Source organism: Chroicocephalus ridibundus, chromosome 2 (genome assembly GCF_963924245.1).
Source record: "Chroicocephalus ridibundus chromosome 2, bChrRid1.1, whole genome shotgun sequence".
NCBI classification, from domain to species: Eukaryota; Metazoa; Chordata; class Aves; order Charadriiformes; family Laridae; genus Chroicocephalus; species Chroicocephalus ridibundus.
In genome coordinates this window covers 154,851,927-154,870,585 of record NC_086285.1, presented here as the reverse complement: position 1 = coordinate 154,870,585, position 18,659 = coordinate 154,851,927, and the positions used below count along the sequence as shown (strand labels likewise).

At 36.8% G+C, this 18,659-nt stretch overlaps 1 protein-coding gene across 1 annotated transcript in view; it reads left to right on the top strand.

The window, feature by feature from the left end:
* Window positions 1–110: 110 nt before the first annotated feature.
* Window positions 111–18,659, top strand: part of TAF2 (TATA-box binding protein associated factor 2) — a 66,091-nt gene continuing 47,542 nt past the window's right edge. Inside the window, exons 1-8 of the mRNA XM_063324092.1 lie at window positions 111–871; window positions 2,464–2,517; window positions 3,312–3,472; window positions 13,158–13,276; window positions 14,636–14,777; window positions 15,141–15,372; window positions 16,577–16,761; window positions 17,325–17,438. Coding sequence (XP_063180162.1) covers window positions 818–871; window positions 2,464–2,517; window positions 3,312–3,472; window positions 13,158–13,276; window positions 14,636–14,777; window positions 15,141–15,372; window positions 16,577–16,761; window positions 17,325–17,438 — 1,061 coding nt within the window. The 5' untranslated portion in view covers window positions 111–817. The remainder of the gene's footprint in view (window positions 872–2,463; window positions 2,518–3,311; window positions 3,473–13,157; window positions 13,277–14,635; window positions 14,778–15,140; window positions 15,373–16,576; window positions 16,762–17,324; window positions 17,439–18,659) is intronic.

Below are 18,659 nucleotides of genomic sequence, written 5' to 3'. Positions count from 1 at the left end.
GTTTTTTGCCTATGGCTGCCTCTGACATCGTCACACCACCCTTCTGAAAAAAAAAAAAAAAATCCAAAATACTATCCATCCTTAAAGAAAGAAAGCTCCGTTAAACGGTCTGTGACCTTTCAACCGCCCGGGGTCAGAGGTTGCGAGCAAAATGGCGGCGGCTGCTGAGGGGGAGAGCGTTGGCGGCGCCCGGCGGGCGCGCTGCTGAGGGGAGCCTGCGCCGTGCCGGTGGGCCGCCCCTGCCCTCCATGCCGGCCGGCCCCAGCCGACTGCCCCGGAGGAGAACCAGCCGCGGGAGCCCCGAGCAGTGCCCGCGCCCGCAGCGACCATAAGGCCCGGGCCGCGGGGGGTTCTGCGGTGCCGCCTGCGCTCCCCTTCCAGGCCCACTCGCCCCCCGGCACCGCCTGTCAGCCGAGGCTGTCCCTGAAGCGGGGACCCCTCGGCCGTGCCCGCCCGGCCGCGGCCTTCCCGAGTCGGTAGCTCCCACCTGCGCTGCCCGTTGAGACGGTTGATTTACGCAGCTTCTGCGGAAGGGGAGCAGGCAGCGCCTCCGAACTGGTATCGTACCCTCAGTGGAGAGAGGGGTTGCGTGCTGCGGTCGTAAAAGGTTATGTAGAAAGACTGAATGTTATTTGTCTTATAACTATGGTGCTTACTTGAGCCGAAGATGCCTGGCTGTTGGGAGTCACAGACCCACTGGGGAGATGAGTGATCAAATACAACCTGACACAGGGAAAACTCGAAGAACCCATCGAGTGAGGATGCTGTTGATGCCAGTCTGACAGTCAGCAGTGTGTGACTAGTGCGGCTGTTCAGGATGAATAGGAAGAAAGGAGACAAAGGATTTGAGAGCCCAAGACCGTATAAATTATAAGTATCCATTTTTTTTTGAAGTTGCTATACTTGAGACCAGTGCATATTTGAAACAGGCCACAGGCTGATTCGTAATTATTTACCTGAGAAGGTTGGAACTGTTGCTGATGGTGTAGCTTGCATTCAGAAAACATGTGTTGCAGATGTATGTTTTATTTTATTGTGTAAATCGACTCATGGATAGTGAGTCACAGAATCACAGAATGGTGGGGTTGGAGGGACCTCTGGAGATCATCTAGTCCAACCCATCTGCCAGAGCAGGGTCACCTACAGCAGGTTACACAGTCTCAGCTTATAAAGATATTTATATTGTGCTCTTCAAACCTTAGAGATCTCTCCACACAATATCAGCGCTACAGACCATGCCACCACGTTTCGTTCTTACTGCTGTGTCAAGCCCTTTTGACTTAAGAGCTTTTTTGTGTATAAAAAATGCTTGCATATGTGCAAGCAGCTTTGTGAAGCAAATTGTCATTTTTACGTATCCATTATTTCGGTTTTAACCAAGCTGTAAAGCACTTGGTTCTGGATTTCTGTGGATCTTTATGTATATGTGTTTATACCTCCTTGATTTTTTTATAAATCTGTAACACAAATGTATTTCTAAATAGGATCACTCTTGTCATCATATACGTTTCAAAGTGTAGGTAATGTTTAAATCCATCATTGGATACTAGATGTTACCATTTTCTTGTAGGAATTTTTAATGACCTTGCTCAACTGAAGCAAAGTCACTTTTTAATGCAGAGGGTACATAAGTATGCATATAATGGGTAAAGGGGCATAAAAGTTGAATTATTACAAGGTTGTATCTTGAGTCAAGAATAGCACTACTCTGAAGTGCGTTGAAGATGCCAGCTACTACACAAAAAACACAGAAATAACTTCTAAAATCTTAAAATAAGTTGGAATTATTATTTTATCTTCCATTTTTTAAATCAGAGTTTAATTTGCCAGGAATTCTAATACATCATTCAAAATTTAAGCAAATGCATTTGACTTGTTTAAAATACCTATCTTGATTAATATATAACAATTATTTAAAATAATAAATTCTTATAACCTACTAATTGTAAAAGCACATACTATATCTTTTTTCATATATAGTACCTGCTTACATAGATTATGTCTGAGAGTCAACTCGCCAGGTAAATTATCCACAGGTCTCTGATTGCAAATATTATAGCTGCATGCCGTTTCTCATACTGCACATCACTAAAGTGTTAGAATTTGATTCTATGCCATTAGTAATGCTATATTTTTACATACTGTTACATGATGTTTTAAAGCGATGTTATTCTCTTGTGTTACTAGCAATATTCATACTGACATGATAGTATACTTAGATTTTATTGGAACTTTTCTGACCTTGTATGCAATTTCTATTCATTACTTGTTTTGGACCATGTAAGAGATTTAGACCATCATGAATTCTCCCTATATAAATATATGCTATATGCAGTATATATCTATACGTATATACATCCTATATAAGCTCTCAATTTTTTTTTTAAACTGGGTTAAAATATGATTTTAAATGCTGGCATTTGTGCAATATCTCACTTATTTTAATTTTTTTTTTCCAGCACAACTCACCAAGTAGTTTGTATCAACAACATAAATTTTCAGAGAAAGTCTGTTGTAGTAAGTATTTTTTAATAAAATGTGGAAGTAGAAATTAAAAGTCTGGGTTTTCTTCCTGCTTTTAGAGGATGCAACTGCACGCATAAGCTAATTATATTGTTCAGCTTCTTTATACTTTCTAATCTGATGCCTCTTACAAGTCTATCGTTCCTTGAGATGTGTCAAATAAAATACCTTCTAATTGTGAACACTTTAATCTCTGCAAGGAAGAGCTTTCTAAAAGAAGATCACTGCATTGTAAATAATATTACAAAGCAACTTGCAATGCAAAATTGATGTTCAACACGGTGTTAGCTGATGTTAGGGATAGGGTTATAGAGTTTTCTAGCTTATATGTGAGTTCACTGGGGCTTTGAAGAAGCTTTCGTGATTTCAGGCCTGAAGTCATTGTGTCTTCTTGTGAATTTAGATATCTGCCTAAGTGGAATCTGCTTAGGTTTTAAAAATCATTTTCTCAAGCTTGGATACCAAAACCTAAAACATAGGAATGAAAAGCAGTGATATTAGTAACTTGAAATCTATCCAACAGAGGCAGATAATTTCCAGTTAAACAAGCACGATTGTCAGTCATGCTGAAGTTTTTTGTTTTGTTTTATTTCACCTGTTGAATGGTATGAAAGAAAATGTATTCCAGATATCTAAAAGGGCAAACCATTTTCCTTCTTAAATAAAAAATTAACATTTTTTTTACCAATGATTTTCCTTTGAAATGCATCAGTAAGATTTTCTTTTTATATCTCTATGTTGTGAGTTGGTGAAGATTTTATAGAAGGTTTTGATTTGTGTTTTCATAGGGTTATGTGGAACTGACAATATTTCCCACAGTTGCAAACCTGAATAGAATCAAACTGAACAGTAAACAGTGCCGGATTTACAGAGTAAGAGTCAATGATTTAGAAGCAGCTTTCATCTATAACGATCCAACGCTGGAGGTTTGTCACCATGAGTCAAAGCAGTAAGTGATGTGTTTAAAACTACAGATGTGTAGTGTCTTCTGTTGCTGTTAAGCATGACCTATTTTACTGTACTGGCAAGTTTTACCTGGTGATTTCCTGATGGTAACTTTTGTTTTTGTGACTTAATTTTGGGAAGGTATTTTGGCAATAATTTTAACTCTTACTCTGTTCTTCTTGAGAATTTCTTTTACGAATATTTCTTCGTATTGTTTTGTAAAAGCATCAGAAACTTTTTAAAAAGTACTTTAGGGGGAAAAAAAGTGGTGGATGCCAGTAGTATCCTCAGTGCTTTAGAAAACCGTCCTCCTCGTGTTTTTTCCTTGGTAAGAACGTATCTTTTGCTAAAATGTTTTATCTTTGATGGACTTCAGGTTTATCTATGCCCAACTCTTAGTCTCATTTATTTGAAGAAAATTTGGTTACATTGTTGTGGCAATAGCATTTTGTTTATATTCTCATAGAGAACATTTTACAGTGGTGCAACTACATATGAGAGTTCCATATGAGAGGATTGCCCTTAGTTTTTGGGTTTTGTCAGTTTTCTTGTGGTTTCTTTTTTGTTTGTTTTTTTACTCCAGCATAGTTGGTTAAATCACTTTGGTTGCATCAGTATAATATTACGTAGACCAAAACTATCATGTTCTTATAGTTTGTCCTGCAAAAATTGTCCTGATTTTTACGATGTTTAATGTCAGATTGGATGATCAGTTTTGTTCCTTCCTATTTTTAAACCTAAGAATATTCATATAGTATCAAAGTTCTTGGGAATATTTCCCATTTTCCTAATAAGATTTTGTAAGAATTGTTTCTGATTTTATTAAATATGTTTAGATAGCCTTATATATAATTAGCTTATTACTTTGAAACAAATAATAGGAATAAAGCAAATCATGTGTATCACATTAGCTATTGGACTCCTAAATTAAGATGCCGATTACTGTTCTTCAGTTATTTTTTGTGTCCCCTTGGACAGTGATTGCTCTGAGAGATTTGCTGGCTGAAAAGATGGAGAGGGCTCACTCAGTCAGCAGCTTTGGAGTGATACCACCTCGGTTAACTCATACAGCTGATGAAGGCAGATAGGAACTAGCTAGACTTATTCTGAAGCAAACTTCATACAGTTCATACAGTCCTGCTAGTTGGATTTGAGAGAACAGTGGCATTCTCAAATGAGGTAGATAGATCTATGAGAGGTTGTCTACCCATTGCCTTGGTGACTAGAGCTTTTTGAGATGTTTCTTAGCCCGTCTCAGTTTCAGGTAAAACCTGGCTTAACTTCTCCGACTGTTGTCTGAAAACTAGAGTATTAAAGAGAACTTCTGTTCTTCCATTACTGAGATTCAAGGGCTACTTTTTATGCTAAGTTATGCATCCTTGTATTTCAACTGTTTGTTTATGGCGGGCACTCTCCTTTATTCATCACTTTATTCATCACTCATGCAAGAGTTTCAGTAATTCAGTTTGCAAATACAATGTTCATTTATATAGGACACTGAATTGGACATCAACAAAGCTGGTGAAGGGCCTGGAGAATAGATTTTATGAGGAGTGATTGAAGGAGCTGGGACTGTTTAGTTTGAGGAAGAGGAGGCTGAGGGGAGACCTCATCGCTCTCTACAACTACTTGAAAGGACATCATAGAGAGATTGGTGCTGGTCTCTTTTCACAGGTAATTAGCGATAGAACAAGAGGCAATGCCTTCAAGCTGCAGCAGGGTAGGTTTAGGCTGGACATTAGGAAAAAATTCTTCCCAGAAAGAGTGGTCAGACACTGGGATAGGCTGCCCAGGGAGGTGGTGGAGTCACCATCCCTGAATGTGTTTAAGACTCATTTAGATGTGGTGTTAGTGGATATGGTGTAAGGGAGAACTTTGTAGAGTGGGGTTGATGGTTGGACTCGATGATCCCATTGGTCTTTTCCAACCTAAATGATTCTATGATCAAAGTTTGGAAATTTTGTTTGAGTCCTGATACTGAACCACTTGAGTCTATTAATTCTGTAATTCCTGTCTGGTTTGTGACTTAATTTTTTTTGTTGTTTTTGCTATTGCTCGGTAAGTCAGAAAGCCAGAATTCTCATTGGGGAGATTTTGGTTCTGAAGAGCTAGAAAATAAAGCTTTTGGTCTTTCCTAAGGCATCAAACTTTCATTATACATTAGCATCGCAGATCAGGGTATAAGTCCTAGAATATTATCTAAACTCACGTTGAAATTTGAAACGAAAAGTTTCAAATTTATTCACCATCTGATATTGAAGAGCAAGTTCAAATACATGTAGCTTCCCACATGCTTTGGGGAAATTATGTGGGAAGAGACTTTGGTAAATATCTCATATCTGTTTGTTTTTCGGTAAGAGAAGCACCATGGACAAATGTTTTCACTAAGTGTTCTCTTTTGATTTTACTGAAACTTATGTTCACGTTCTCACACCTTGTTTTGGCTCACTTGGTTGAATTTAGAGTTTGCTGAATTGTTAAAGAACTCCTAGTGAAAGTGCTATACATGTTTAACAGTGGCTGATAGGAAATCAGAGTCCTTTAGGTTGGAAAGGGCCTACTGAGATCACCTAGTCCAATGCCCCTGCTCAAGCAGGGTCAACTAGAGCAGGTTGCACAGGGCTGTGTACAGTTGGGTTTTGAGTATCTCCGAGAGTGGAAACTGCAGTCTCTCTTGTCAGCCTGCTCCAGTGTTTGATGACCCTCACAGTAGCAAATAATTTTCTTGTATTCGTGTGGAATTTCGTGTATTTTAACTTGTGTCCACTGACAGGACCAGAGACAATGAAACACAGGAGGTTCCCTCTGAGCATCAGGAAACATTTTTTTTACTGTGAGGGTGACTGCACACTGGGATGATTTGCCCAGAGAGATTGTGGAGTCTCCATCCTTGGAGATATTAAAAAGCCATCTGGACATGCTTCTGGGCAGCTGGCTCTAGGTGGCCCTGCTTGAGCTGAGGGGTTGGACCAGATGACCTCCAGAAGTCCCTTCCAACCTCAACCGTTCTGTGATTCTGTAACAACTGAATCCTGACTAACTTATGGAAGATGTGAGAAAGGAGCAGCATTGAAAATTTTCAGAGTAAGCGCTCCATTTTGTTAAGAAAGGGATCAAGAGAGATAATTCTGTCATTTTGTGGAGAAAGTGAGTTTCTTTGTTTAGCATCCTAGTGGTATAATGGAACATCGTCCTTTTTTTTTTTTTTTTCATATTATCGTGTTTAAGAGCAGCGAATGAAATTTGAGGACAATGCATGCAAGGTGAAATACTGTCTCACACAGGGCGACAGTGGCCTTTGGTTTTCACTGCTGCAGGTTTTCACGTTGCTATTTGAACTTAATAGAAGGTCTCTGTATTTCATACCTCCTGTGTTACTCATCATTATGAAAGACGGTTCATCAAATATTCCTAACGAAAAACTAGTATGCCTCTTTTCTGTATCTCAGAAATCAAAGTCTTACATGGGTTACGAAGTATTAGATGAGATGTGTATTTTTTCCATTGAAATACTGGTCACAGTTGCATATTGAGCATCATGGTAGCTAAGTTAAAATAGATAAAATACAGCATCTGTGCTTTTAAGGCAGGATTATAAACAGAAATGCTAGAAATCTAAAAACTCTATAATTAGTAGCTTAAAAAAAAAATCATCAGTGGGTTTCCTCTGCCCTTATTTACAAAGAACTGCTTCTAGAAACAGTAGTGATTTGTAGTCTTTATATCTAATCATATGGTCATGTCTTCCATGTTCTTGTTGGTTATGGCAAGTTTAGTGATGATGTCCTTTGTACCCTTGCAGCTGAACTTGGTATATCAATTATTTTGAACAGAACACAGATTAATTATAAAGTCTTGTTTGTAATGTTACAGGAATAGTTATCTTTTGCACGGTTTTCTTCAGTGGTCTATTGAACTAATAAATGTGAAGTGAAGATGGCTCTTGGCAATCTGTTTATTTAAAATAATTTGTTTTAGATCTTTACTCTTTACTGGTGTGTAGCAAAAAAAATGTAAGTTTTAAGGATTTATGTACAAACATTTTCTTGCTTTTGATAATGCTTTCTGTTTTCTTAAATGTTGATTTCTAAAAGAATGCATAAAGTATGTAGAAAAAGTTGCTAATTTAATGGACTCTTTCCTACCTTTTCTATCAAAGTGAAGTGGTTAATTGTTTATGTTGTACAGATTTTGTCATGCAAGGAAACATAATTAGAAGAGGATTGAGAAAGTCAAGATTAAAGAGAACTTTATCTCTGAAATACAAGCAGCACCAGCTGCAATTGTTTCTGTCTCACCATAGTGTTCCCTGTTAATTCTTGGATAAGATCTTCTGTCAGATCAGCTCTTTATATTCTAAATTTGAACATTCAGCTTGTTTTCAGTTCAAGTAATACTTTTGCATTTTATCATCTATTGATGCAAAAATCATTGACACATGGTCTCTATCATTTCACATTTTCAGCATTGCGGAAGGTAAAACAATTTTTTTTGCTTTGTTTATTGTCACTTCTGCTGAATGACAAAAAAAACTTCACTAAAAATGTAATTAAAAATTGGTGAATTTTGTAGGAAATTTTAGAAACCTTTAATTAGTGCATTAAATATATTTTCAGTTTTGATGCCATTGCCAGTTTATCTGTCAGTCCCAAACCATAATTTCAGGTGACAACTGAAAGAACTTTTACAAGTTTTATCTAGAAATAAAGTCGGTCTTCCATCTTGTAATTTCCTCCTGAGGCTTCAGGACATCATAGCTTTTTCATATTGGAATATATGGATGAACTTAGATAATTTATTCCCTTCCTGCCTGACAGAGCAAACATCTGAACAGTGCTGTAAGCTATAAAACAATTCACATAGTTTTACCATGTGTACACAAGGTGGCAGAGAATCCCATTTTGCTCATACTTCTAGGAAAGAGTTCGAAATCTTGTGAAGACTGCAAATAGTGTTGGAGAATGGGTCTGTTTGGGTCTTGTCTTAGGGCTGCTGTTTTTGAGTGCTGCCTCTGTTCTTCTTATCTTCCCTCTTTTCCGTGTAAATTGTTTCTTTCTCAATTCTGTCAATAAAAGGGAAGTGAGATTTATTTTTCTGGACTATAGCATGCAGAAATCCCACAGCATGTGTTCTGCCTGTATCCCAGCCCCTTTTATGTTCAAATGGGCAAAGGAAATCTCTGTTTTCTTAATCCTAGGGGTAAGATTGTAAACTGTTAAATAGCCGCAGCAAAAATTTTGAGCTCTGATGCAGGGGTTTGATCTGTCATAACTGAAGTTTGTGATGATCCTGCTGTTGCCAGGCTATGAGCTTCACATGTTTGTGCGATAACTATGGTGCAGGGTTGAGAAGCTATTGCTTTTTATGATTACTTCTGTGTAAAGGAAGACAGGTTTTTGTGTAGCTAGCTAATGTGCACATAATGCTTTCCTGTGCATAGGTTCTCTATTTGGTGTAATTTTAATCTTTGGCAGTGTATACCTGTTCATTCACTAGTTCAGCTTTTTTTTTTTTTTTAACTTGAAGCCTGTCATTTTTAAACATTAAAAATATGAAGAAGTTTTGATATCCTTCAACTTCACTGTTGTTTTAGTTACAAGCATCAGTAAGCTGTGAGAGAGCAATATGGGAGCCTTCAGGGCATGTCTTGCAATATTCTCTTTTCTGTGAAGTCAGTGATCAAGTCTTTAGCCTATGCACAAAATAGAAAAATTACTGGTGGACTGAGCATGTGTTGTTTTGCTGCAATAAAGAGCCTTCATTTCTACTGGTATGATGCTTATCTAGTTGTAAATTCATGATAGACTTTGTTACAAATAAACAGAGGTGTAGAGAACTTCTGAAGAAAGAGATGTTAAAACTCTTAACCTTGTGCAAGAATGAAAATTTGGTTTTTTCAGTGTGCCAAAGATTCAAATCATTGCCTTATTAATAAATTACCTATATGTGTACATATTTTTTATATATATATATAAACGCTATATGTAAGATATGCTATATCATAGCCTAACCAAGTGCTAATTGTATCTGGATAGCAAAGTAGAATAGTAAATGAATTACAGGTAATGAAGAGAAGTGAATTGCATATGGGTCAGAGAACTTATTTTGCAAAGTTGAAGTTGATGTTAAGTACCATAGGAAGAAAGTGGTTTATAGACTCTATGTTTGGGCTGTGTAACAGTTAAGTAGCACCGCTGCAGCTGGTAGTGACAGATGCCATAGGAAGTTGACGTGGAGGTATTTGGAGTCCATGAGAAGCTTTAAAAAATAAGTCTCTGCAGGTTCACTTGTTTCGCGTCAGTCAACACGCATGCACTTGGGCTGTTACTAACAGTGTTTTGGGTGAATTTTGATAATAAAATGTATCTCTACTAAGAAAAAAAACATGAATGCATATTACTTTTTCATTTTCAATCTACACTTAGCATTAGGAAAATTTATCTTTGTTCCTTGGGCTGTAAATTTTTGCATGTGCTCTGTTTTTGTTAAAATGGCAATATCCAGTTTATTAAGAATAGTTCAAACTATGAAAAAAATTAATCTTTGGTACTAAGCCTTTAATGGATTCCTTTTACAATGAATCACCCATTTGAATTGGAACACTTCACAAAAATAGAAATATCAGAATAGACTGTTTTCCATAAAATGTTAAGCCCAGTGGAGTCTACCTTTCTTGCTATAAAATCATAACTTTTTCCTGTCTATGAACCCATTGATGTTTAAAATGTAACTACAAGCTCATCACAGTCCTCAAACTTGGAACAAATTCTCACTGATGTATTCGAAAGAGATCCCATATAAGTAATAGTGAATTTTCAGAGCTAGTTCAGATTAAAATTAAAAACTTTGCGACTTAACAGTCTAACAGAATGTTACTGCTGTTTTCTGTTGCTAGTTTCTTTAATTACTAAGACAGTTTTTAGTCATGCAGTCTTTTTTTAAAGAGAGTTTTTCCAGTGGTATTTATTTGCCTACCTACGATGTCATTTGAAGACAGCTTAAAGCAACATTGGTTGGGGTGGTTATGATCCCATTGACAGTCTTCTGTGTCTCAGTCGTAGCACTTCTTTGACCCCTCGGTATGTCAGGGAGCTAAACCAACTGAAAGCTGTCTGACAAAAAAACCCTTTCTTTTTTTCTGTTTGGCACTTTCAGCTGCATCACCACAGGGTCGGATGAACAGTAGTCTCCTTAATGAGTGAGGGCATAGGAATGTGTGGCTGAGACTAGGAGACAGCACATCAGCTGGAGTTTAAGTTGGTTTGAATTGTTCTGGAACCATAGCTGAAGTTATAGTATATTCCAGTGTGTAAATTCAGCCTTGTGCTTTTAAAACTTGTTGGCATTATATCCTATCTTTAAGTATACTTCAGCTATGAAGAAGGAAAAACCGATTATGTATTAAAACTTGGGATTTGGGTGTTTCTGTGCTCATATGCTCCCATTTACTATTCATGTCCTACTTTCAGAAGCTTCCAAGCAAAGTAGACAAGTTTACTGCTCCTCACATTCTCAGTCTTGGTAGTGGTGCCAGGGAATTTGTGCACTATTATTGCCAAAGATCAAGAACTGCATGAAAATATGTTCTCAATATATTTCAGTGTTTTAGCAAAGTTTTTTAGATGTGGAAGACTAGGAATATAAGCATGGTATTTGACATACTTAGACATAGGACGATGCTGGCATGGTTAAGTACCCTTCATTCTTCCAAGTAAGGTACTGTAATTTGGGTTGAGTGCTGTTTTCTGCGTGGGTGGTGAATAGAGAATGGTTAGATGAAAGTAAAATCCTGAAATGAGATCATGTCTGCTTTATGTGGACTTCAGATTCCACAGAAGAATGGAGCCCGCAGCCAAAAGTTGATTTACTCCATTGTAGTGCGGTAATCCTGCACCCGGGTCAGGGCAACCCCTGGTATCAATACCAGCTGGGGGATGAAGGGATTGAGAGCAACCCTTTCAAGAAGGACGTGGGGGTACTGGTGGATGAAAAGCTGGACGTGATCTGAAAATGTGCGCTCGCAGCCCAGAAGGCCAACCATATCCTGGACTGCATTAAAAGAAGTGTGGCCAGCAGGTCGAGGGAGGTGATTCTGCCCCTTGACTCTGCTGTCATGAGATCCTACCTGGAGTACAGCTCTGGAGCCCTCAGCACAGGAAAGGCATGTACCTGTTGGAGTGGGTCCAGAGGGGGGCCAAAAAAATCATCAGAAGTCTGGAACATGTCTCCTATGAGGACAGGCTGGAGAAGAGACGGCTCCGGGGAGACCTTATTGCAGCTTTCCAATAGCTAAAGGAGGCTCACAAGAAAGATGGGGACAAACTTTTTAGCAGGGCCTGTTGCAATAGGTCTGGGCATAATGGTTTTCAACTAAAAGGGGGTATATTTAGACTAAAAATAAGGAAGAATTTTTTTACGATGAGGGTGATGAAACACTGGCACAGGTTGCCCAGAGAGATGGTAGATTCTCCATCCCTGGAAACATTTAAGATCAGGTTGCATGGGACTCTGAGCAACCTGATCTAGTTGAAGATGTCCCTGCTAATTGCAGGGGTGTTGGACTAGATGACCTTTAGAGCTCCCTTCCAAGCCAAACTATTCTATGATTCTGTGTTAGCTTTATGCTTGATTGTGACTCTGCCCCCATAGTGGTTGGATTCATCAGCGGTACCTAAATTCTGGAAAAAAAGGTGATAAGTAATTCAAACACTTTCTCTTCAGGTATAGAGTTGTGCAAGGTTTTGAAGAACCCTGTGTACTAGACAATTAGAATTAAGAAAGGTTTTGCTCCTATGTTTTACACAGTTTAAAAATCCATTTTGAACAAGTATAAAAGCTAGAACATAAAGATGCAAAAGCAGGGTTATTTTTGAACTTGACTGATCATGCTCCAATATCTGAACATAATCACAAGTGATAGGAAGATAACATCCTGCTGGTAACCACTTTATCAGTGGACATATGTGTCTTCCTGCTCATTTCAGTAGAAAATGGTTAATCTACATCATAACTGGAGTAACGGTATGACTTTGGAATGAAATGTGCAGTCAATTACATCCTACTTGTAGTAGCTTAAGCAGCTCAAACCTGATTACAAAAATTTCTATCTGCATCCTAAATAAATGAATGATGGTAAAACTTCATAAAAATTCTCCTGATTTTTGGAGACTGTAAAGTATAATTCATGTTTCTTTGTTTGTGTATTAAGGCCAAAACTCTAGCATTTAATATTTCATGTAATATTTAGAAGTGCCTCAAACTATCCCTATCTATCAAGCTAAGAGAGGGAAAAATACGAAGCTAAAATCTTAATATATTTAGAAAAGCAACATAAAAGCAAAACTGCAATATATGAGGAGGCAGATCTTCAAGACAGCTCTTTAGAATAAATATGCAAACTTAATCCAAAATTTTCCAAAAAAAATTTTTTAATTTCTATTCTAATAAATGTAAATATTACTCTTATTTTTAGTCCTTTTAATCATAGGTCACTTCTGTAAAAACCTAGTTTTAAGTTCTGGTTTTTGAAACGTAATCTTTGCTCCTTTTTCCCTCCACTTCTGTAAAAACAAAACAAAATACTTGCTTCTACATGCACCACGAAATTCAGTATAGAAATCATATAATTTTAAAAGTTGCTTCTTGTAGTTCAGCTTGTACTTTAAGAATTAACTGGGTATTTCTGACAGGAGGAATCTCAACTATTTTTCCAATGCCTACGCTGCCGCAGTCAGTGCTGTGGACCCAGATGCTGGAAATGGAGAACTCTGCATTAAGGTTCCCTCGGAGCTGTGGAAACATGTTGATGGTAAAGTAAAGAGACCATACCGAAAGCTTAATTTAAGACGCCATAGGGTTGTTAGCTATGAGTTTGCATATGATAGTAGATTTAAATAAACAGAAGTAGCATTACATTATTTTATGAAATGATTGTTACTGTTTCCTTTTTCCTCATACATATCTTTCCAGTTGAAGTCTGAAAAATACCTTTACACTTCTTGGTAATATGGAGAAGTGGTTGCAAGGTTTCTTAACACTCTTTACAAACAAACTCTTGGGTGATCACGAGCCCAGAAGTACACATAACGAAGTGTGTGTAATGGAGTATATTGGGTGCCAAATTGTAACTTTGAAGCTTCTTACAATATATGTGATCCAACAAAGAAAATAATTTACAAGGATATGTCTATATACATCTTTTTTTTTTTTTTTAAAAGCTATGTTAATTTTTCCCCATCTCACTTTGAAGAGTGGTCGTTTTAAAATTAAGTTTGTAGTGACAAACAGACTATTTTGTAAACTGGTATACTAGATTCTGGAACAAGTAGCTGGTTTAATAAATCACTCTCCAGTGTTGATTATTTTCTTACCTGGGTTTTATTAGTTTCTTGTATTGTTTTCTTACATCGTTTTATCAGTTTTTCTCGTGGATTTGTGAGACCTGTGAGAGAATAATAACAACTGTATCATGAAGCTGACTCACACAGTGTTGTCAGATACACCTTAATGGGAAAGACACTTTCTTTAATTTTTGTTTAAGTTCCTGTTGCCTTACTTGCAAGCATAAAAGGGAAAATGTTCAAACAGGCATAATTTTATTTTCAAAGTTTGAATGCCAAAATATGGTGAGACTTGTTGGATAAATTTGACCATATGCTCAAATTTCTTTTTTTGCCAGTCTATTCATAGGTGAGATTTCTGTGAAACTAAACCAAAGCAAAGACACTTAAGTTACGGGAAAAGCTTTGACTATAATAAGAGGTTTTAAGAAACTGCAAATGACAATAACATGTCTTTTAAGAATGTGCCTATTACTTGCAATTTTTGTAGAAAATTATTTCAGCAAGGTACAAAGGAGATCATGGTTAGGGTACAATCAGTATATAAAGATTCTTTACCGTTGGGGAGTTGGAAGACGAAATTTAACTCCAATTGCAGCTTTTATTAATTAATAAATATTCTTATAAATTCATGTCCTGTAAGTTAAGCTTAAGAGGTCAGTTTTGTAAGCTTTTGAGCAGTGCTTTGTAAGTGGACCTGGAAATCCATGAGAATGAAGTAAACACATCATCTTGAAGGAGCAAGCGTCCAAAACTGAATGATTATTCTGAAATAACTTTCATGTAAGTTGTGTATATTTACTCCAATTTCGGTCTTGGTGCTGCAGAGTTAAAAGTCCTGAAGGTGCATATAAACTTTTCTCTGGACCAGCCAAAAGGAGGCCTTCATTTTGTGGTACCCAACATGGAGGGCAGCATGGCAGAAAGAGGGGCTCATGTCTTTTCATGTGGTTATCAAAATTCTACAAGGTAAGAAAACTATCTTTGAATGTTAGACTGTATTTCCTATTTAATCTCAAGGTGTAGGAAATAAAAGAATTCAAATAAATTATTTGTAAGTTTGAAAAAGCCTAAAACTTAACTTGTGCTTGAAAGGAGCTTATCAGTGTGAGCTAATGATTAGGAATTAGGATTTCTAGTCTTTATAGCTCAGCAGGAGGTAATGGCAAAGAAACTTGTAGTGCTTTATAAAATTAATGTATAGTAGGAGCCAGTATGTCAACATTCAAAGAATGTAGTTTGGAACTTGAAAGAAAAATAATATGTGAAAAAGAAAGTATAATTGTTAAGTGTGATTGTTAACCATATTTCCCCCAATCCTAACTTCCCTAGGTTTTGGTTTCCTTGTGTTGATTCATATTCTGAGTTGTGTACCTGGAAACTTGAATATACTGTAGATGCTGCAATGGTGGCTGTTTCAAACGGAGATTTGGTGGAAACTGTATATACCCACGATATGAGAAAGAAGACTTTTCATTACATGCTGCCTATTCCAACTGCAGCTTCTAACATCTCCTTGGCAATAGGACCTTTTGAAATCCTTGTTGATCCATACATGCATGAGGTAATAATCTTCATAGAGGCCTTCACTGTGTTTTTTTTTAAGAATTAATAACTATTTTTATTTTGCAACTAGTATATAGTGTTCAGATATGGGTGTGTCTAGATATGACATCCATTAGTACAGTTATATGATAAAACTTGTCTAGTAGTGCCTGTATTTAAACTTATCTCCAAAGTAAAGCCCTTGAATGAGCAATAATTCCATTTATGCCTGAATTTGTGGGTCTAATTTCATTGGAGTTGGTAAAAGCATGTTTCTCAAAATAGTTTTAAATGCATCCAGTTGCTGGTAGTAGTACACAATTGAGTAGGTTTCTGAACTAAATTTGATGTTGAGTTTTCATTCTTAACAGACTGTTGCCCTAATGTTGAAGTCCACCAGTTTATATTTACATCTGTAGCTTCAGATTGTGTAAGGATGAACTCGGCAGGCAGGTTGTTACCAGTTTAGCGTAAAGACTGGCTTGTATATTCTTCTTTTGAAAGCATGATAGGAAAATACTGGGAAATAGCTATGTGTTACTTGATCCAAAGGCAAACATCAAATTTTAGTCCTCAGCAATGGTGTTCTGTTGACTTTTACTGGTGGGACATAGTTGTGAAAGATAATGGCTGTTAAAAAAAAATATATCTGTTGTTGATATTTGAAGAACCCAAACTGATAAATTTCTGTAGAGCTGACTTGAAGTTATGTGTCATTCTCAACTTGGTTCCTGTGTCACTGCTGAAGTCAATGTCATTGGCTGCAACATAAGTTTGTGGAAAAACCAGTAATATCAAAGGTTACTTGTAGTTTTAGCTCTAACAAGTCTTCTGAACGTTAGCACTGCTTGATTGATTTGAAATTAGCTAATTCTTTACTGTAGAAAAGAAAAACATTATCTCTAAAAGACATTGGATTGCAAAATCAAAGAAAAATGTCATGTGTTTTTAAATTATAGACATCACTAGGTAGACATTGTTATCGTGCATTGTCTGCTACAAATTATTCTCCTGTTGTTGCTCTCACAATTCAGATGGACATCCTGGTGTACTTTTCTGCCATGATAATCTTTATCACAGCTTGAAAATGTTTTTTTTTCTGTTAAATTTACAGCAGCACAATGATTTGTTGTGTTGTGGGGTGTTTTTTCAGTTATGTAGTATACTTGATATTTATGGATTTAAATGTGTTTGTCAATCCTGTACCAAATTTTCCTTTGTAGGTGACTCACTTTTGCTTACCACAACTTCTCCCATTGCTCAAACATACCACGTCATACCTTCATGAGGTGTTTGAATTTTATGAGGAGATTCTTACCTGCCGCTATCCATACTCCTGTTTCAAGACTGTTTTTGTAGATGAAGCTTATGTTGAAGTAGCTGCTTATGCATCCATGAGTATTTTCAGGTTAGTATTTGAGAAAATTACACCTTCTAAATCCACAGGCCTAAAAGCTCTAGATCCAAGAGTATTGAGAAATACCTGAAGCTATTATTATTTTTGTAGCCTGAGTTTTGGGCTCTCTAGTTTGAAAAGAGGCTTTTGTTGACGTTACAGGCTTTTAACACCGTTTCCAACTTTATGTTACAAAGATGTTGGATTTTTATCTTCTTTAAGAAAAAATTTGCAGTGGTTTTCTTTCTGAATTAGAAACACCATGTACGAAATACTTAAGATCAAATTAAGTGTGGAAATTTGATGATGTTTTATTCTTCTTCAGCTGCGATAGGGTACCAGGAATCCGAAAGAGTTTCACCAGTTAAAACAAGCTACTTTGGCTCTACACAGACAGATGATAATAGCAGGAGATCTGCCTGAGTTAAGGGCATTAAAAAAAAGATGTTACTATCTCATTGGAAAACCAGTGAAGGAATTATTTGATTTGGTTTGGCATTTAAAGCAAGATTCTCCGTTCTGTTTCTTTGGAGCTGGTGCTCATACTGTGTTACTTTCTTTTTATGGGGATCCAGCACAAATCTCTTACACAGCGCAATGATTATAGATGAAACTCCACTGACAAGGAGGTGCTTAGCACAGGCCCTGGCCCAGCAGTTCTTTGGATGTTTTATATCCAGAATGTCCTGGTAAGTATTTTACCATTGTACTTCTAGAAAATGGGGAAAATCTAGGAAACTCAAATTTTAATTTGCATGTTGTGTTTTATCAGAAGGATAAGTGAAACAGTAACTGTAGAAGAAAGAAAAAAGGAAAAAAAAAAAAGGAAAAATAATAAAACCAGCTCAATAAATGAAAATCTATGTGGTTTGGTTTGGTTTTTTTTGTTTGAAAGGAGAATCCGAGATATAAAGGTTCCAAAGGCTGTAGAGATTGAATATGTCTCTTCTCAGAAATTATTGCTACTGAATGTTGTAGTGTGCGTTGGCACCTGGAAATTTTAGAAGACAGACTTTTGTATCATCTGTAAATTTCTGTCAGATGCTTGGGATGAATAAGTGTAGCCTGCCTAGGAAGTACTTATGGAGCACAGAACTAATAAATTATGAAGAAGTTTGGGGAGGGGAATGCAGAAATTAGTGTCAAAGGGGCATATTCATTGGTATGGTAAGCTTCCTATAACTCCATCTCTCAGAAAATCTCCCTCAACTGGCTCTTGCAGTTCTGATCAATATTTCTTTTAAAGCCTTTTGCATACAGTTTATGTATCGGGGACAAGGAGCCCATTACTTTTTTCATGGCAAAAGTGTATATCCTAGAGTATCCTTGGCTTAAAAAAAAGAAATCAACATGTTTTTAAATTGGGTTTTTACTATTATAATTTCCCTTGCTCTCTTCCTTATTTCTAGCCTATTTCCATGGAGAAGACCATTTTTTCCTCCCTCATAATGACTCCCTTTTTTAATGTTTTTGTTTTATTCACTTCATCGTACCCCGTGTGTCATTCTTACATTTAGAATTCTAGTTCATGATTATTTTGTAGTTTTTGTCCATATTTTTCTGTCTTAGAACATAAGACTCATTTAAACACCTCCTCTGAGTCCACCAGATTGTGACATAGATATTTTGTCTTCTTGCTGTCCAAATCTTTTGCTTTGCATTGCATTGAGATGTTTATCAAGAAATTAAGATCATATAGATTAGCAGTTCTTTTAACTTTAGTGTCCATTTTTTATTGTTAGTGTTTCAGCTAAAATAGTTTAGTTTTATATTTTAATCTGGACTTCTGTGGTAAAAGTTCAGTTTTCTCTGGCTTTTCAGTTTCATTGGTCCCATCCAGGTGCCAAGTTACATAAATTGGTTCACAGCTCATCAGACTCCTATTGACTTAGAGAAGTTATATAACTTGC